Raw genomic sequence first — 21,588 nt, 5'->3', positions numbered from 1 at the left:
CCTTTAATTTGCCTGTACTCGACCTTGCAACAACAAAAAGTGTGTGTGGGGGGGGGGGGGGGGGATCAGCATCTAGAGGAAAATTTACTACATAGCAAAATAGCCTCCCCCCCCCGCGTTCTACGGGCAAAATATCACGCAAACACGTCCTGAAGACGTAATTCGTGAAAACAGCAGTACTCGGGATCATATATGGCAAGAAATAAGTCCCGACTTTCAAGTATGTTCATTTCTTGCCATATCTACTCGGGATCGAGATTCCGAAAATTCTATTTGTATAATTCGCCAGAAAAATTGGATGGACGATTCATCTAATTCTTCAGATTCATCTAATTCTTCCAACTTCCTTTTATCACCATGCGCATCCCCTTCAGCATCAGAACTAATGCGGAAAAGGGGAAGATCAAACTCAAGCGACGACAGTTACACCTCCGGAGTGAAATTTGGGAGGTTTGCTGAAGACCATGTTTCAGAATGGGATATTTGTAAATTAGAATCTTTTGGAATCTTTTATGACGAAAAAGCAACAGAATTATCTGAGTTATATGAATCAGCCCTGAAAGACTTGTATTTGGTACTAGGTATCAAAGATCATGCTACGTTGTGGTCTAAACTTCTTGAGATAAAGGAATTTCTGGTGGAATCAACGAAAAGTTGCATGCATAGCTTAGATGCAGATGAAGAATTTTCTGAAATTGATTCAATGAGTCGATTTGTTGTTGTGAAAGAAACCGAAAAATGTTTGCAAGCAATAGCAAAAATAAAAGAGGAAATGGTAATGAAAGGATCTGCATCATCAATGGATTATCTCTCCTGGTAGTATTTCATTGATATCCTTTCACTCTTTGTTCCATATTTCACTGGGGCAGATGGGGGTGGGGGTATTTTATATATAACAGAGTTGTCAAAATTCTTAAATTACTGTCAGACATTTGTTCTGACACAGTTAAAAGTTTTGTTGTACTGGATGAAGTTTTGTCAGACCATGCAGTTACATGTACGTTATTGTGTACAGAAAGGAAAATAAATAACGTAGTGCATCAAATTGCCCTTTATTGTTGTAAACAGCATTCCATCTCACAATTTTCTTTTCTTTAAGGACAAGGTTTCTGTAATCAAAGACAATAGCTATGTGTGCAATTGGACAAAACAAGATATGGGGTGAAATTTTTTTATGGGATAAGGGGTGTGCAATTACCATTGCCCGACACCAGAGCTACCGATTTTAGAGGTCAGGCATGAAAACATCAATTAATGCTGCAATGGATATGGCAATTAACAGATATAGGGAAGTGATTTGGTATCCTTGGCAAAATTCTTAACAATTCTTTGTTAAACTTTATGGTTATAATGAACTAGCTGGCTCTAGCTGTTGTGATGACTTTACAGATACAATAGCGAACTCTGAAGGTTATAGTCATATATATTTACATCTTTTGCAAGAAATTTTTAAAGATCTCAACATCTAAAAAATAATTTGTAAGTAATTTTGTTTAAAATATAATTTAATATAGGAAAACATTAGTAATCCAAGGTAAGTTTTGTAATTTAATACTTCCCAGAACATATTGGTAGTCATACTTGAAGAAAAAAAATGCATATTGCAAATATTGGATATATTTACCTTAAGGAATTCATTATACTGTTACAAGGAATCATGGAAATAGTGAGGTAAATTCACAGGTCCCCATGACTTCGCTGTGGCTGAGTTGTAGTGCAGTGTTTTCCCTTTATTTCAAAGTAAAGGGATAGAGATCAATCGTAACAGACTTTGGGTGCGTTCAGAGTATCTTCAGTGGTACCATCACCTGTTTGCCAATGGTACTAATTTGTACCATTGGTGCCATTGGACCCATATGTACTCTGAACGAGTTTTTGGGTACAGTTGGTGGGAAACTGACCAATGTTAACAATGGCACCATTGGTGTCATTGATGTACCATTGTTAAACATTGGCTGATTATTTATTAAGGAAAATGTCAAACCAAGATATATTGTTGCTTCGTGCATGATTTTGTAGCAAGAGAATGCATTCAGAAATACATTTTTTGTATAGTAAAGTACTTCTCCCCACCTGCAAAACCGTAGGGGCTTGTCTTCGGGATTGTTAAATAAATTAATAAAAAATTTTTAATGTACTTTAAATACATGTACACTTAAAAATTGTTAAAATATATAAAGATTCTGACACTTTCAGTCAAGAAAAACCAAGTTTTAAAAAGACGTACCATACCTATATATATTACACAGAGTTTATGTATAAAACTTTCATAAAATAATTATGTTATTGATTTTATAGATAGAAAACAATTTATAAAGTAAAAATGAACTCAATTATGCATAAAATTTATTTGAATTTACTAAATGAACCTAGATTTCTCTTGTGTTCTCTGTTTAGCAGGACCGACTTGATCAGTACCCACCATTTTTTTGACGTCATTAAATAAGTTACCATTGCTAACAGAGCTCTACTTTGTCTGCAGAATAGTCTACCCATGGTAAATTTTGTGGGCAAACATTGGTACATGTACCATTGGCATACCAATGGTAAGAAATTCTACCAGTGGTAACTTTTGTCAGCCAACAGTAGTACTCTGAACGCACTCTTTGGGTTGAATTTTATGACAAATCTCTGTGGACCTTACAACAATCTAATTTTGATTTTTTAAATTTTATACATTTTTTATTCCGAAGTGGCACTTTTATCAATTGAAGCCCCTAAGAACCGGGTACTGGCCAAATTGACCACTTCAATTCAATTCGGCGGGTAGCCGGTTCTTAGGGAAAACACTGTTAGTGTAAAGTAACTGTTACAGTACTATAATTCATCATGAGTGGTCAAGAGTTTCACCACAGACTGATATAATTTTGGTGTGTTTTACATGAAAGATAGTCAGCCCAGATGAAATCCATAGTCGCAAGCCACAGGTTTTGTGTCCATTCTATTTGGGGAAATAGAATGGACACGAAACCTGTGGCTTGTGACAATGAAGAAGAACAGACTAATTGAAAACAAATATTTATACTCAATTCAGTATCAACCTAAGGAAAATTCATTGAATCCTGCATTTCATCATGTTCATACTATATTTACATATACGTTATTCATGACTTAATGTAAAATGGTTTATATTTTTACAGGCACATTTTTAGCATTTGGCATACTGGTATTTTGGAGTATGTTGAGTATTATTCCGACCTAATAAAAGAATTGAGATCTCATGGAAGATGTGGAGTGGAAGGGGAATTCAGTCAGCTTCTAATATTCTTCAGCAAGATATTCCTGTTGAATGCTATGTGAGTTTGTGCTATGCTTGATTTAGTTAAACACTTTTGAGGCATATATCTTGTAATCGTTTCTTTTTAGCTCACCTGAACTGAAATCTCTAGTGAGCTTCTCTGATAACATTTTTTGGTGTCCTTCTGTAAACCTTTCACATTTTTAACTTCTCAAGAACCATTCAGCCAATTTCAACCAAAGTTGTGTGAAAGGAATTCAAGTTTGCTCAAATGAAGGACCATGCCCTCTTTCAAAGGGAGATAATTAAGAATTAATAAAATTTAAAGATGTTTTTAAGAAATCTTCTCAAGAACCACTGTGCCAGAAAAGATAAAACTTCTGTGAAATCTTCATTACATAGTGTAGATTCAAATTTGTTCAAATATGATCCCTGGGGGTAGGATGGTGCCACAATAAGAGATCATATGCAGTAAAACTCGTTTAGTATGAACATGGATATAGCGAATTTATGGATACAGCAAAGTTTATTGCAATCCCCAAAAATTCTCAACAATTCCTTGCAAAAATATACGGTAACGTTATAATGACCTCGGATTTAGCGAAATTAGGGTTATAGGGAACTGATTTTGTGTCCCCTAGAAGTAAAAAAAATAAAGAAATTGACGTCTAGCGAATTTTCAAAGATCTTAATTTTTAATATATTGAATTGACATTAATTGTGTAAGTATTGATATTTGAAACTCGATTGAATATACTAAAACTTTTGAACTTCAAGGTAAATTTTGTATTTTATACTTCCCTAAATACAATTGGTAGTCATATTTGAATGAAAAAAATCTATATTGCAAATTTCCTATATATACTTTAAGGAATTCGTTAAACGAATATAACAAATTACAGATATAGCAAAGTAAATTTTCAGGTCCCTAGAACTTTGCTATAACCGAGTTTTACTGTATGTTAAATGTTTTTCAATGACCAAGAGAGGCCACTGTGAAAAGGTATGTGATGGGTTTACTAAATGTGCTCAAGCACTTGTAATTGTTTTGTTTGCGAGTACAGGCAAGTAAATAGATCTACATTGTTACTGATTACTTGAATAACTATCTTGTTGATCCCTGATCATCCTATTTCTTTTACTTTTGCGCAAGATACCTTCATCTTTCAGTTTATTTTGTTTAATTTATACTATGGACCCTCAACATTATTGTATTATACTCAAGTGACCATCAAGGCCCTTGGGCCTCTTGTTTCTCAGTAAATTCTCAGCCAATCAATTCTGAAACTATTAAGGATTGTTCCTTGCAATGTGTTAAAGTGGTTTCTGGAGTAAAAAAAAATGGAGTCAGTTGGTCAAAGTTTGCCACTTAAACCAAACTTGTCACAAAGCATCCTTGGGTGAGTGGGATTCATGTTTATTTACATGTAAAAGGGCCACAAACAAAATAAGTTGTCTCTTACAATGATACTTACAGTAAAACATTTTGTGAAAAGGTTATAGCTTAATGTTTTTGAACAGATCTTATTCCAAAGTAACTATAAGCCCTATGGTGACAGATTAAACTTGCATGGATGATGCTTCTAGAGATGCACACTACCAGGCTTGCTTCTGATGCTGGATCTGACCTTCAGTTTTGGGATGAATAAAGTTTTTTTTATCCCCAGCAAATGATTTTTTTGGGGGGAGGGGTGGGGGAGGTTATTAAGGTAACACCTAGTCAACAACTATTCCATAATTTTCTAAAAGAATATTCATGACCATAGGATGTGTCATTTTTTTAACCAAGGTCAAGTTGGGGGGGGGGGGGGGGTACTATTTTATGAGCTTGTTCATTGTACCTTTAGTTGGAGCAAGTTTCATTCCAAATAATTGTAAGCCCTTTGATGAACAAGCTATCATGGGTGATACATCAATACATCTAAGGATGCACACTACCAGACTTGCTTCTGATGCTGGATTTGTCCTACATTTTTGGGATAGTTGACCAGATTATAGCTTTTCAGGCAGGTCCATTCCCAATGAACTATCAATCCTACCCTAACCAAACTTGCAAAGACTGATGTACAATGTATCCTCTGGGGATGAACACCACTAGAACATTTATTTGGTGTGAAGTGAGGCTTTGCCTTATACGGTAGATAGCGGTGTCAAGGTGAGCTTTGTATTGTTAAGCTGCTTAGAATAGCAAATCTTTCTTTGTTGCATGTTTAAATGAACAGCTTTCAAATAACAAAATTCAAGGACATGTTTTTCTATCTTTTGTTGTATTGCTTTCATTACAAAAGAGTTTTTTTATGGGGGGGGGGGGGAACATTTCATGACAAATTACATTTAATAATTTTATCGTGAGAGAAAAAAAAATATCTTGAAGCATATTTTATTTTATGAGACATCTTCTGAATATCATTTCTTATTTATCAAATTCTAAAAAAAAAAATGGTATTTTTATTAAACGAAGTAAGGGAGACAATTCAAATTTTGCAGGAGAGGAGATGCTTTGCCGAAAATGCAAATGATGCTTGATGGAGTAGTTACAACAAGTGTTCCCGATCTGAGATACAGGTTGCAGGGGGAATGTCACAGTGGTTTTAAAAGTAATTCATCTCTACTGACAGTGACTGTTGGAGAGGTTAGTATAAAAGTTCTAAATGGTATCTGTTAACAATTATAATTTTGATTAATGTATACTGTAAATGTATTACGGTAAGTACTGTACTACATGTTTATAAACAGTTGAACTTTGGTATCTTTAACACTGATATCTCGAAGAACATGATTATGTCAAAGTGATTTGGATCGAATTCCCAACTACTTATTCTTTAAGTATTTTACCCTCGATATCTCCAATCCTCGGATATCTAGAAGTTTTTTCTCGGGTTAGATATGATGAGGTTTGACTGTATTTTGTAAATCTAATTTGGCAGTGGTGCAGTCAGCATATCCAGTTGACACACAGTGACAGTAGGGAGTTAACGCTCTCTGAGAATTGAACCCAGCTAAAAAAGGATAAATTATGTGAAAATATCTATCAAACTGCTATGCCTACTTTTCATTTGATGTCAAAACTTGCAATTGTTTCAAGATTAAAAGCATCAGGCTGCATGATTCTGTACTATCTAACTAAGATTTTTTTTTTTTCAAGTGCAGGTGCTTGTAAACTGTTTTCCTTTATTTTCATTACAAATAAGTAGAGCTACAGTGTCATCATAGACTTCTAGTTAATAATTAAATTTGTAGATTTTAAAACTAAGTACATTAAAAATCTAATTTCAGGTGAAGAGGTGGTCGCTTTCACATGAAGAAAAAACTACCGCTGATTTCAATATCAGAAAATTGAAGTTTACAGGCCAGTCTGTAGAAAGCTTGTTAGGGCGGCATGGAGGAGAGCTCTTAGTGGAATGGAAAAAGTCTGCTTTACAAGATACAAATTTAGGAATAATTTGTATTAAGAACATGGTTAGTAATTTTAATATCAATGCTGGAAAGGCTCAATGTACTTTTCTGATTAAATTTTGTCAGTTGGCCATATGTCTTTTGTTTACTATTCACATTTTCACATTTTGAACTTCATCCTCATGCAAGGGGGGATAATTAAAAAAGGCAAAAATAGGGTGGGTGTCCTATAAGGTCATTTAAGAAAACCCACTGGGTTAGAAAATACGAAACTTATGTAAAATCAGCTTCTTGGCAGTTGAGTGGGGCATCAGTGGGCAATCAAAGGTTGACATTGTAAAACATAGGAAAAATATTTCAAAAATCTTATTCTCAAGAACGGCAATGGCATGATAAGTCATGCCATTGGAAAGGCTCAGTGTACAAACAAGTTCTTATGATGCCAATGTATGAAACATACTGAAATCAATCCATGTAAAGTATTTTTTTCACATTTACTTGTACATGTATAAGATAAATAAAATATGGTTATATCAATATTGCAGATCATTTTCACGTGTTTGAAGTTGGACAGAGAGCATTTATCAAACTTAGCACATGGTCATTCAGTGGAAAATGAGAGAAGTGTAATCCGCTACTCAAAGCCTTACAACTTCTTAGTTAGAAAAGATCGAGAAGAAATTATGGATACAATGTTTCATCTTGGTTTGCTCTGTAGACTTGGAAGTTTACACTTGCTTCTGGATTAGCAACACATTTCGCTTTTTTGTGTTAATAAGACCTTGAATACAGCTCAAAATTTGTGAATGAATGCATTGACATGTTAATGAAAGATATGCTACTGGATCTTTTGAGAGGAGAAATGGATGACAAGGACAGGAAAATGAAATGTTTGGAAAAAACATGTGCAGAATTGGGGAAAATTCAAGAAGACTTTTGAAAAGAAATGAAAGCAGAATATATTCTACATAAGGTGATGAGACCCCAAGATGAACAGTGCCATGTATAATTATTTCATAACCATTGTATCTTTTTGGTTGTTGAAATATTGGTATTGAATACTATATTTTTTAGCATAAAATAATAGTGAATAAAAATAAAGAGGAGCATTAGTGTTGTGTTTCTGTGAAATGAAGAGTCCATGCTAAATATGGTTACGATTTTTAGCTCATCTGAGCGTAAAGCATGTGAGATTTTTGGCTCACCTGAGCTGAAAGCTACCTGAGCTGAAAGCTCAAGTGAGCTTTTCTGATCACATTTTGTCTGTATGTGTAGTCTGTCTGTCTGTTTGTCTGTAAACTTTTCACATTTTCAACTTCTTTTAAAGAACCACAGGGCCATTTTCAACCAAACTTGCCACAAAGTATCCTTGGGTGATGGGGATTCAAATGAAGGGCCATGCCCTCATTCAAGGGAAGATAATTCAGAAATAGTGAAAATTTGGTGACATGTTTTAAAAAATCTTCCCAAGAACCACTGGGCCAAAAATATTGAAACTTAAAGGAATCTTTCTTTAGATAGTGTAGATTTAAATAAGTTTGTTCAAATCATGACCCCAGGGGCTAGGGTGGGCTACAATGGGGGGAGGGTAAAAGTTTCACATAGGAATACATAGGAAAAATCTTTAAAAATCTTCTTCTCAAGAACAGAAAAGCCATATATGGAAGCATTTCAGGTAGTGTAGATTCCAGTTTGTTCAAATCATAACCCCCGGGGGTAGGGTGAGGCCATAGTGGGGGGATCAAAGTTTTACATAGGAATATATATACAAGAAAAAATATGATGAAGAGGGGCAAAGCCATGATTAGTCATATTTATATGGAAGCATCCTCAGGTCATGTAGATTCAAGTTCGTTCAAAGCATTACCTCTGGGGGTAGGGTGGGCCACAATGGGGGGGATCAATGTTTTTCACAGGAATATAGGAAAAAATCTTTTTCTCAAGAACAGCAGAGCCCTGTTTAGTCATATTTATATAGAAGCATCCTCAGGTAGTGTAGATTCAAGTGTGTGAAATTTGGCATTTTTAGCTCACCTCACCGAAGTTGGGGGAGCTTATGTAATACCCTTAGCGTTGGTGTCCCAGGTTAAGGTTTTTGGAGCAGTTTTCTTTTCAAGTACTTCTATGGCCTATATTAGTCAGAGATGCATGGAGGATGCTTCTAGTGTGTTTCATTGTACCAGTCAAGGTTTCAGATGCTGCAATTTCAGCTAAAGAATGACCAGGTTTATGTTTTTGGAGCAGGTTAAAGTTTTTGGAGCAGGTTAAAGTTTTTTGGAACAGGTCTCATTTCCAAGTAATTATAAGCCCTATATTGACCAAACTTGCATGGATGATACATCTAAGGATGCACACTACTGGACTTGCTTCGGATGCTGAATCTGACCTATATTTTTTCTGGATGAGTGACCAGGTTAAAGTTTTTGGAGCAGATGTCATTTCCAAGTATGAATAAACCCTATATTGACCATACTTGCATGGATGATAGATCTAAGGATTCACACTATTTGACTTGCTTCAGATGCTGGATCTGACCTACATTTTTCAGATGAGGAACCAGGTTAAAGTTTCTGCAGCAGATCTCATTTCTAAGTAACTATAAGCCCTATATTGACTAAACTTGCATGGATGATACATCTAAGGATGCACACTACTTGAGTTGCTTCGGATGCTGGATCTGACCTACATTTTCCGGATGAGTGACCAGGTTAAAGTTTTTGGAGCAGATGTCATTTCCAAGTAACTATAATCCCTATATTGACCAAACTTGCAAGGATGATACATCTAAGGATTCACACAACTGGACTTGCTTCAGATGCTGGATCTGACCTACATTTTCCAGATGAGTGACCAGGTTAAAGTTTCTGGAGCAGATCTCATTTCCAAGTAACTATAAGGCCTATCTGAACCAAACTTGCATGGATGATGCACCAAGGGACGAACAATCTCAAAGTTAACTTGCTTCGGATACCGGATTTGACTTGCATTTTCTGGATGAGTGACTAGTTTTAAGTTTTCAGATAAGTCTATTCCGAAGTAACTGCAAGCCCTATCAGACCAAAATTGCATAAATGATGCATCTAGGAATGCACACTCCAAGGTTATTTGTTTAGTGTGGGACTTTGCCTTACTTAAAGACAACATTTGTTGAGGTGAGCTCTGTAATCTCTGATTACCTATGTTTTTTGTTTTTTTTTTTTTTTTTTGCTCAAAGGTATGCTTATAATTTTGGCAGACACACAGCTCCAAGATGTTGTTAAAAAAAGGAAGTTTGTTTCTTACTAGTGAGTTTTCAGTATGTGTAATATACATTTGAATACTGATATAGGCAAGAGTTTGAGTAAAAACCAACACCAGATGAAAGATATGCTTAACAACAGACTGACCAAAGTTATGTTTCTACAATTCGATACTTATTTGCAAGGGTGCAAAGTGCAAATTTAGCGAATAAACTATTAGTGGGCTACTTCAAAACTGCTAAAATAAGCCAGTTAGCACCCCATTAAAATTTCCTGCTAGTGTATACAGGGTTATTTTTGCCTCGTATTATTTTTGCCCTCTCACACTTGCAAACAATTTTGCCCCATTTTAATTCCCTCAGTCACAATTCTGTTTCACAAATTATACTGTTTTTTGAATTTGCCCAACTGTGCAGGGTGAAAATTAAAAAGGGGCAAAAATTTTCCTGTATACAGTATATGGTATTTAATAAATTTGATGTCCACATCAAAATGAGAGAAAATAAATGAAGATGCAATATATCTCTCCTAATGTAACAGGCCCTATGGCTTAGAATCACTCTTTTGATGAATTGTACAATGTACCCTGTCTTTTTAATTCTAGGCCACTCAGTTTCATATTTAGTTGAAGCCTTGAAATACCGTTGCATGCTTTTTCAAATTGATATCACACTCAAGAGCCCAAGATGCATCAAATGACAAGGTTAATTGATTCTTAACCTCTTAATTATGATCTGAAATATGCCGATACAAAAATGAAATCCCAAAAGTAGGTCAAAGTTACCTACTTTTTGGTTGAAATAGTACATGGACCCAAATGATTTCAAGGCTCTTTGTACTCTAAATATTGAGATACAACTAGAAATTCCAAGGGTAGGTTACTCTGGCCTACATCTAATTGATACTGTCTGTTGACTAAGATGTATCAACTGAAAAAATAAAATTTTAAATATCTTTTTATCCAAAAATATTTAAATACTCTATTAGACCTAAGATGCTTCAACTGACAAGGTTTGATGATTCTCTCGGCCTCTTATCCAAAATATTTACTAGATAAGAAATTTTAAAAGTAGGTCAATGTGGCCTACTTTCGGTTGATATACTCCAAGAGCTTAGGATGCATCTCTCAAGGTTTGATGATCATAAAATTCAGTATCCAACATAAGCATCTTAAACCATTTGAGTTAATACCTGTAAAATTCAAAATGTAGGTCACTGTGACCTACAGAATAATATCTCAAGAAAAGAAAAATTGTGTGTCACAGCCGTAATTTATTTTGCTACTCCTTTTTAATAATAACAATGAAAACAGCTGTTGGGTTCGATTTATATATTTTTCAATTTCATGGTAAGACTAAAAAGGTGACCTGTAACAAATAACAGTAATGAAAATAAATGAATACACTCTCATACCTATACATTCACACATTAAATTACTTTAATATATTTTAACTTTTCCAATGTAATTATCTTTAAGTAGATAATTATTTGATAAGATATTTAATTTATTCAAAGCAACGGTGGTAAAAGTTCTTACCGAATAGGCAGTTGATTTGTCCACATTATAAAATGATAGACTTAGTGGAGTAGGAGAGGAATTCTTCCTTACTCCTGGCTGTCCTAGGGTGGAGTGAATTAGTTGGGGTATTTGGCGCCAAGCATGCGCACCTAATACCAAACTAGTAAAACCACTCACACACTTCTCACTCTAAAATATCAACCAATCATACAACTCCAAGCCTCACCCATTCTGACACAAACACCTTTGACCTTTCACACTCCTAAATCCACCAATGAGCATTCAACCCCATGAATATGAATGAGATATTTTATGAATGAACACATAGTAAATTCCAAAGGACTGTAATTCACTATGCTTTATAGATGAAAATGATGATGAAGATAATGAAATGATGATTAGTGATTAGGTCATTAAATATTTAATCATACATATAATATTTATCAGAATAATAATTTATTCACCCTGTGACATGTGCAATAGTGAACATTAAAAAATAATCCAATTTTCCTTTGCATCACAATATATTTACCATTGTTCTAGCATATTTTTTGTTAAATAATAAGCAATACAATTTTATATTGATTTTGGTTTATTTTCTCAATTTACAGCAAATGATTTAAGTGTACGTTATAACAATCCATTTCTGTCAACTAAATCCATGAGTAAACATCATCCTTAACCTTCATAAACTTCCATAATTCTCCTTTGCAGTGGCGAATCCAGGAATTTCATGGAAGGGGGGAGGGCAGTAGTATCATTTTATCAACTTATGTACTAAACTGGACTAAACTGAAGGTATATGCTTGCTATACAAACAAAATTTCAACAAAAAAATTCAAAAGGGGGGGGGGCGCATGCCTGGTGGGCCGGCGTTGGATCCGCCTTTGCTTTGCTCTTTAAGTGATAAGTTGACCTCAGATATTAATCCTTAACCTTGATAAACCATGATGCCCTGTACTCTCCTTTGCTGTAGTAAAATGTTCAACTCAGCTTTAAACCTCAACTTTCAATAAACTCTTCTCTAACTACCTTGATTTTTCAATACATTTTAAAAGAACAAAAGCTGTCATTGGTTCTACTATATTGTATTGTAATATATAAGGATATATTTCCAATAATTAACAGTGATCAATATGTTGACATTAATGTATACTAATTTGTACTCATTTAGCATCTATATGTCCATTTTTTAAATAAAAATGTATTTCCCCTTAAATTCAGTTTTTCACGTATGCATTGCTGATTAACAAATTCGCTTAAATTCAATATGATGTACTTTATGCCTGTGGTGGCTCAACGCAGACAGACTGGCAAACACAGCACTGCAAACTTCACATTTGTGACTGACAAGTCTTTCGTGTACCTTTCTGTGCATCAACATCTCTTTCTTCCTAGAAAACACCCTGATACAGAGACCACACTCATACACAGAACTTCTGTCTGGGGACCTCGTTTGTGTTCCAGGGTTTTTAATTTCTTTCACAGTGTGGGACTTTATATGGGAACACAGATTTGTTCTTTGCATGAAAAGCTTACCACAGATGTGGCAAAGGAAAGATTTTCTTAATTTTTCTGGCTCTTTTGGGTGAGTTTTCATATGCTTTCTCAACATTCGTGGTAGTTTGAACATTTTTCCACACACAAAGCAAAATCTATTGTGCTTCAAGTCCAGAGTTGTCATTTGATGATAGTCTAACCATTTCTTGTACCTAAATTCTTCCTTACAGACAACACACTTATAAGATGCTGTCTGGTTTCCAGGATTCATAGTGTGAAGGTTTTTTTCCTTTGGATAGGATTTCCTTTTGTGCATTTTAGGATCCTTTTTCTTGTGAACAACAAATCGGTAAAGTTTATCAAAGTCCTGGCAACAGACATAACAGAAAAGTGCTGGGTTGTAATGTAATTGATTATGGATGTTAAGCTGATGGCGATAAGTGAATTTTCTCCTACACAATTTACAAGAAAACCTGTGAAAAACTGCATGACTTTTCATGTGAAGCCTTAGATTTCTGTTTTGACTAAATGTCTTCCAACAGATAACACAGGTCTTTTCTGTGCTGGACACGTGACTATTCATATGTGATGTCAAGTGAAAGAACGTAACAAATGTCCTTGAACAAACCTGACATCTGTGGACTTTTTGGACCATCCTATATTTCAACAGAGTTAATTTAAACTTAGCTCGTTCCTTACATTTTGTGCACATAAAATTGAGATTGTTTACCTCCCTATGTTCTTTGCTTTGGAGCATATCTTTTTCTTGGTGATCTGAAATCTTCCTTGCTTGAATGACAAATTTCTTACAAACAGTACACCTCCTGAGCTTGCTTTTATCACGTTTCTTCAGAGCCTTTAGACGCTTCTGATATTCACGACACCTTTTCCGTTCGATCTCACGCTGTATTTCCCGTTCGATCAAGCGTTGCCTTCTTCTTTCATGGCACTCCAGGTGCCTCTGTAAATAACATTGACGACTATAAATCTTTGAACATATATTGCAAGGGAATATTTCTGGCCCATTTACTGCGTGAACTTCTTTCAAGTGGTCTTGAAATGGCTGCAATTCCTCAAACTGGGTTTTACAGAAACAGCAATTTAAAATCATTTTTCTGCTGGTGGAAGGTTGACCATCTAAGTGCACACAATCACTGTTTCTTTTCCAAAATGGGAAATCCCTACCACATGTATCACATCTAAATACTATCTCCTGAGGCCTGAGTCCATGAACCCTATAGTGTATGCCTAGTGACTTGTCTCTTACTTGCTTTGAACATATTTGGCAATTCGCAAATAAAGGACCTTGCTGAGTTGGTTGACAATGAGTTAAGTGAGTTTGCATGTCCGTCAATAGGGGTACAGGTTTTGAACAAACAAGACATGTTCGTGTGTGTTTGGCCCTAAAATGCTTCCCCAATTCATGGAATTCCCTATATGCTGAATCACACAATCCACATTTAAAAAACTTTGCTGTCAGCATAAATTCATCTAGGGACTTGCATATTGGTTGCACGTTGGTTGCATCCTGCAAATGAAATTATTCAATTTTTGGATTAAAGTAATATTGAAGATTATATTTAAAAAGCTTTTTAATGTTTGCTGTCAAGTTTGCGATGGGCCTCTCATTTGAATACAAAAATCTCTCTTTAATACTAGCAATTCTATTTTAATTCAATCACTAGATCATGAAAATCTGTTGTGAATGATAATATTTTGTTCATTTTTCATTGCAAAAAATTTACAAATCAAGTCATTTAAAGATTGCTAGTTCTGCATGATCAAATCAAGCAAGCTTGTGACCTGGCTTGGAATACTTTTTTCATCAAATTATCAAACAAGGATATACAAAGAGTGGCATTTATTCAAAAATATTGTATTATAAATGAAAAGTCTTACCATAGCATGTCCAGTTGTATGACCAGGTTCTCTCTGGAATGATTCTATTTGATCAGTAATTGCAGGTTTAAATGTTACTGGAACAAGATGTTCAGTCAATATTAATTCATCTGATGTACTTCTGTGTTCTGAATTTTGGACCTGTGATGTCTGATTAAATACTGAGTAGTCCTCATCTTTGATTGCACTGACTGTTGAAGAAGTTTCTGTTCCATTCTCTTCAGGTATGTGAAAAGGTAGAGAAGAGCTGTGGTAATTGAAATCAGAAGGTTCAGCAGTATAGGTATAGTTCTCAGCAGAAAATCTGCCTTTTTCTAAGGTTGAAACAGAAGGATATTCGGGATGTGGTGAAAACTCTAAATTTTCAATATAAACCTCTGGTTTGATTTCTCTGGGAATTTCTGATACTTCTTTTCCACTATAGACATCTTGAGAGAAATCTAAAGATTTATCATTTGAAATACAGTTCTCCATGGCCAATTCTTGTTTAACAGTTGAAAAAGTTGTGAGCTGTGCAGATTCTAGATCCTCTTCACCAGTCTCAGACTTGAGGACTTCAGAAATTGTGGAGACTTTAGGTGTTGATGTGTGAAGTGTAAAATATGGAGGTGGGCCAGATGGAGTATAATTTTCAGAATTTCTCTCGAGCTCCCTGCATGGCACAGGTGCAGGCTGTGAATATAGTGAAGATGATGGATCTGTTTCACAAACCTCTGATTTTATCTCTTGGGAAACTGGAGGTATTTCTTCTCCTGGTGTAGAGGTAGAGAAGATCTGAAATGCTGGATAATTCTGAGAATTTTTTTCTGGATCATCATCACATGAGCCTGAAACAATCTTTGAAGGTTCTAAATTATCTTCACAAATCTCTGATTTAATGTCAGTAGCAGGTGGTGAATGATTTGCACCATCAGATGTAAGTGAAGATAAATTTTGAGGCAAACTGCTGTTTGTAAAGTTTGCCAATGTTTGATATGTTTTAATGTTAACTTTGTGTTTAGGGACTGTATTTGGACTTTCCAGAATTCCACTTGGTTTTGGTCGAAGTATTACCACTTTATACTGTTTTTTCTTACCACCGGTTCTTTTGGCATTGACCACTTCTTGAAATCTCTTCAAAATTGGAGCATAAGCACCATTCCAAACGGGGTTTTGATTCATGTCTCCAAAGGAAGATCTATCCTACTTCTGTTTCTGCTCAGAGTTTTAAGATTTGTCACACATTTTTTTTCTTTTCTAGCCTCCCACTAAGACAAGACTAAGGATATGTTTCCCATTTCCCACTGAAAAATAAAATACATGACTTAAAGTCTGGCTTTTTGATTTTAGTTACTAAATAAAATAAATTTCTTTTCATTATTCTTTTTTTTACTGCAATGATTGAGGATTTTTTTTTTTGGCCATTACACGTGCATGTACATGTATGATGAAAGAAGATTGAAGAATTAAATATAGGCCACAAACAAAACATCAATTAATTCTTGCAGTCATTTAAAATCATGTTGGTCAGCATGGGCAGGTCTTGAAACAATGATATGTAACAGAAAATGTAGGTATATCTTGTGGCTATGCTTGCATGGACAAAAAATGAAAATCTGTGAAAACAGTAATGCAAGAATGGCAGAACTGAAATTATTTTGCAGAAAATAACTGGTCCCCTGAAACCCGAAGTTCATAGATAATAAAAGCAGTCATACTTTACTGTTTAGGCCACAGTCCAATTTGTAAAATAGTTCTTCGGATTTTCAAAAATAAAAAGTCAGGCAAGTGGGCGAAATAATTTTACAAATATTATTTTTCATTTTGGGGTTACAGGGGTTGAAATTTTCCTGGAAATCCCACTAGCCCAGGGGCTACTGATCAGTAAAAATTTACTAGCCCAAACCTCAAATTTTTTTATGCAAAATGAAAACATAAGTTAAAGATTCAAACACTTTGGTGAAAGAAACAAATTAAACTAGTTCTCGGTCAAAAGAAACCAGTCTACATAGAAAAGAGAGTGAACTGATGAGAATTTTTTTCCATTCTGCTAGTCCAACGGACTATAGTTACATTTAAATTAGCTGGCCCGAGTCTTTCAATGATTAGCCCCAGTCGTCGGGCTAGCATATATTTCAACCCCTGGGTTAAAAATTTTGATGCAAGCGAGTACCAGTACCAGGTAATATAATTTTTTTTAATGAATATAAAGCATGATTTCAAAGAGCGAGCGCTTAAAAATAAAAACTTAAAATTATTAGATATCATTTGTATACCATATGAACTAGTGATTTTTAACTTTTTTGATGTAATTATTTTCAATAAATAAAAAGTTTCAGGTTTCAAAGACTTTATTTTCATAACAAGTAATGTTCTGCTACATTAAAGGTGTTTGGACAAAGATTTGAAGTTAATATTTTCTCAAGTTTTCGGTATAATATCATGACTTATATGTTGCTATAGCATTACAAACAGAAATAAAATAAAAAATTATCTTATCTGGAAATTATTGAAACTACAAATTACGGGACGCGTTTGATTGATACATCCTAGCACTTTCTTAAAGCAAACTTTATCCTTAATACTTAAGAAAAGTAAAATTTTTGTTGTGTATTAATGAAATATATTCAAACTATAATCCAGAAAATTCAGAGTAGAAATGTAAGAAAGCAAAACCAGCTCACCAGTATTGTCAGTCCGTGCTCAGTGATGTGTGCTGAGTTTTACAAATTGAACACACCCAGTGAAACGTAAACATTAACAATAACAGAGCTCGTGCCCTGTTTACAAAAACAGTTTAAGTACGTTTCACGGGTGTGTTCAATTTGTTAAACTCGATCTGCACATATCACTGAGCACGGACTGACAATACTGGTGAGCTGGTTTTGCTTTCTCACATTTCTACTCTTTATTTTTCTGGATTACAGTTTAAAATTTTTCATTAATGCACAACAAAATTTCTACTTTTCTTAAGTATTAAGGATGAAGTTTACTTTGTGAAAGTGCATAGATGTGTCAATCAAATGTGTCTCGAAATTTGTAGTTTCAATAATTTCCAGATAAAATAATTTTTTTATTTTATTTCCATGTGAAATGCTATAAAACATATAAGTCATGATATTATACCAAAAATTTGAGAAAATATTAACTTCAAATCTGTGTCCAAGCACCTTTAAATAAGGTCTATTTGAAGAATTTCCTCTCCAATTTGTTGCCCATTCTATCAAATCATTAAATAAATTCTGTGGTCTCGTTTGCCTGTAATTTATTCCAGAGAGAGTAAGCATTGTACCCTCTGTAACCAGGTCACCTTAACAGTCCTTCAGAAATTTAATTTCTACTTTTATTTTTCAATGGTTTTCTACTATAACCTTTTTGTAACCTTATTGTTAAAGGATAAATAGGGGATGTACCCTAGGGTACAAAAGTATGACCTCAAAACACAGTACCAATTTCTTGCCATATATTTCTCCGGTTGTCGGGTGGGTGGTTACGTTCCGATTCCGTGTTCGACCCGCGAGGTTACAACCCGAGTGGTTTCGACCTACTCTAATATATATCCCTACATGTCAATATCTGAGTACAGGGGTATACACTGTGAGGTAAACAAATGGATATTCGGTAGCTGTATATTGTATGGCTTCAGAGATGTGCGTGTCAATAGGTAGTCGTTTCCGTATGTGTAGTCAACATGCAGTGAGAAGGTTTCCTAACATTTTTTTCTACTATCGCGGAGCATGGATGTTGATAAAATTTAATAATGAATTATATTTGAACAGTTTTCCATAAAAATTAATCAAATACTTCTTCAAATGTACCGTGATCACATATGCACTGTCTAAACAACGTACGTTTCTCCAAATTCAATTACATACGATAATTAACACAAATATACGTGGTCGATATAAAAAAAAATGTAGACGAAAAAATAAAATGTAAAGCTGTTGAAAGTGTTAATTAATTTCGTTCCGAAGCAATTAATTGTTAATTAAATGCTTGGGAACGAAACCACTCGGGTCGAACATGGATTCGTGTCGAAACCACGCGGGTCTAACAAGTAATCGGAACGTAACCACCCGCATTTTTTCTCCGCTCTGAGCAAGTTGATCTTCTATAAAAAATATATTCATTAAAATCATTAAAATCCATTCATTTGCTGTGATCAAAAGTTGTTGCAATAAATTATTTACGCATATTTTAAACATTTTGAACCAAACCTCAACCTGATCAAGATACAATACATACACTGTTCGTGTTAAGTGTAACTATGTTTTGGTTTCATAATCATATGGAATGCGGGTGGTTACGTTCCCATTACTTGTTCGACCCGCGTGGTTACGACACGAATCCATGTTCGACCCGAGTGGTTTCGTTCCAAAGCAATTAATTAACAATTATTTGCTTTTAATTAACAATTATTTGCTTCGGAACGAAATTAATTAACACTTTCAAAAGTTTTACATTTTATTTTTTCGTCTACTTTTTTTTTATATCGACCAAGTATATTTTTATCATTTAAATAGTGTTAATTATCGTGTGCAATTTAATTTAGAGCAACGTACATTGTTTAGACAGTGCATATGTGATCACGGTACATTTGAAGAAGTATTTGATTAATTTTTATGGAAAACTGTTCAAATATAATTCATTACTAAATCAAATTAATAACATCCATGCTCCGCGATAGTAGAAAAAAATGTTAGGAAGCCATCTGACTGCATGTTGGCTACACATAAGGAAACAACGACCTATTGACACGTACATTTCTGAAGCCATGCAATATACAGCTACCGAATATTCATTTGTTTACCGCACAGTGTGTACCCCTGTACTCAGTTATTGACATGTAGGGATGTATATTAGATCTAGAGTAGGTCGAAACCACTCGGGTCGTAACCACGCGGGTCGAACACGGAATCGGAACGTAACCACCCGATACCATCATATGATATGTACCCGAAAGAATTTAAGTTTTTCCAATAAACTTCTGAAAATGAGATCACAGTTAAAGAAAATATAACCATACGTTCAGATCTTTCCTATACCACCTGAAGTACCAAGTAGTCATCTTGGGGTACAAAACAGCTAAGCTGTGTGCAAATCTATGATGGCAAGCACCTGCCCTGTCAAAGACACATTTGTGCACCTGCAGACAGGAACCTATATACAAGTATATATATATGTCCCTATTTCACAATACTATTGGAAATATTAAGTCTTGTGTTAAATGCTACTTACTACAAAGTAATCTACCTCCTTATAAGTTATATATATATATGCAAAACATCTCCGATAAGTTCTCTTGGCTTTGACCATAGATGTATTACTCGAATAACGAACCCGAGGGTAAATAAACTGAAAACGACATATTCGCCCCGGGAGCCAGTCAATGCGCCCCCTAACAAAACCGTCCCGGTCAAAGCGCCCCATGATTTTGGTCAAAGCGCCCCCTAAAGAAATTTTACAGAAAAATGATGTTACAAAACCGCCCCCAAATATTGGTCAAAGCGCCCCATGATTTTGGTCAAAGCGCCCCCAGCTGATTTTGGTCAAAGCGCCCCTAAAGAAATTTTACAGTAAAATGAAGTTACAGAACTACCCCGAAATATTGGTCAAAGCGCCCCCTAATTTTTGGTCAAAGCGCCCCCTGATTTGGGTCAAAGAGCCCCCTAATATAATTGTATAGAAGAATCCCGTTTTCGAAATTGTCACCAAGCAATGGTCAAACCCATGATTTTGGTCAAAGCGCCCCAAAACCTATTTTTTAAGGGGAAAAGACGATACGAAAACTTATTACATACGAAACCTTTTTTTCATTATCTATTTATCAATATTTTTTCATTATTTATATATCAATAATTTTTTCATTATCTATTTATCAATAGTGTATTCAAATATCACTATGTATTATATTGTTTTTCTTATGTTCAGGCGCGAATTTAATTAAAATGTGGCGCATGTGTAATTAGAAATTCAAGTATATTTATTTAAGCAAGTACTGATGATTCAATTTATACTCTTGTATTATGAATTAAAGTTTGCGTTAAAGTTTGCAATCAATTCTATTATAGTAAATTGTTATTTACTGGTTAATAAATTCAGGAAATTGAAGTACAACGAAATCCCATATTTTTCGTCACATTTCACCCAATGATAAATTGTGAAAATTTATTTGAACAAGTATACTATGATTCAGTTTGTATCTCTTGTTTTTAACATTTTACAATTATTAGGTGCTCACAATGTCTATGATCTTTGTAATTTAGAGAAAAATATGAGAGTTCTCGCATATGGTAATTTTCCCAGAAATCATTATTATCATATTGTAATCTATAAAAATCGCCATACAAAGCTATTATGTAATACTTTGTATTATTTATGTTATTGTTAAAATGCGGTAAGATGTATGTCTAAAGCAATAAATAAAATATAAAAATAATATTATGAAATGAATGTTTGTAATCAATTTCTTATAGTAAATTGTGTTATTCACTGGTAAATGAGTGCAAGTCTACTTGCAAGTGTATGTCTTCGTCAACATTTTCAAGGTGACAGAGGTAGGTTGACGACCAATCATCATAGGGAGATGGGTGTCAATCTTCAAAAGAGAATGGACCGACAAACCCCCAATGAGGGCAATGTCAGTTCTTACTAGTATATTGTTATCAAAACATGAGGATCTAAGGGTTTCAGCATCGTGTATTTGACATTTTCTGCATACCTCCGATTGGTCAAATTGAAATTAACCAATTAAATTATTTTCAATATTGGAAAAAGTATATATTGAGACAAATTTTAACTTCAATATCATTTACCAA

At 34.5% G+C, this 21,588-nt stretch overlaps 2 protein-coding genes across 2 annotated transcripts; one reads left to right on the top strand and one right to left on the bottom strand.

The window, feature by feature from the left end:
- The first annotated feature begins 318 nt into the window (after window positions 1-318).
- Window positions 319-7,735, top strand: LOC133200294 (uncharacterized). The gene is made up of 5 exons (XM_061336118.1): window positions 319-816; window positions 3,141-3,296; window positions 5,726-5,870; window positions 6,515-6,697; window positions 7,180-7,735. Exons 1-5 carry the CDS (start codon window positions 386-388, stop codon window positions 7,381-7,383), a joined length of 1,119 nt encoding a protein of 372 aa, XP_061192102.1. The 5' UTR covers window positions 319-385; the 3' UTR covers window positions 7,384-7,735.
- A 4,724-nt stretch (window positions 7,736-12,459) lies between these two features.
- On the bottom strand, window positions 12,460-20,069 carry LOC133200366 (zinc finger protein 184-like). The gene is made up of 3 exons (XM_061336180.1): window positions 20,009-20,069; window positions 14,792-16,074; window positions 12,460-14,420 (listed from the first exon to the last, which is right to left on the bottom strand). The coding sequence occupies exons 2-3, from the start codon at window positions 15,950-15,952 to the stop codon at window positions 12,639-12,641; spliced, it is 2,943 nt and encodes a 980-aa protein (XP_061192164.1). The 5' UTR covers window positions 15,953-16,074; window positions 20,009-20,069; the 3' UTR covers window positions 12,460-12,638.
- Between the last annotated feature and the right edge of the window lie 1,519 nt (window positions 20,070-21,588).

Source organism: Saccostrea echinata, unplaced genomic scaffold (assembly GCF_033153115.1).
Source record: "Saccostrea echinata isolate AGI-Se365-2 ecotype Australia unplaced genomic scaffold, CSIRO_AGI_Sech_v1 ptg000038l, whole genome shotgun sequence".
Classification (NCBI taxonomy): Eukaryota; Metazoa; Mollusca; class Bivalvia; order Ostreida; family Ostreidae; genus Saccostrea; species Saccostrea echinata.
This window is presented reverse-complemented; position numbering and strand designations above follow the sequence as displayed.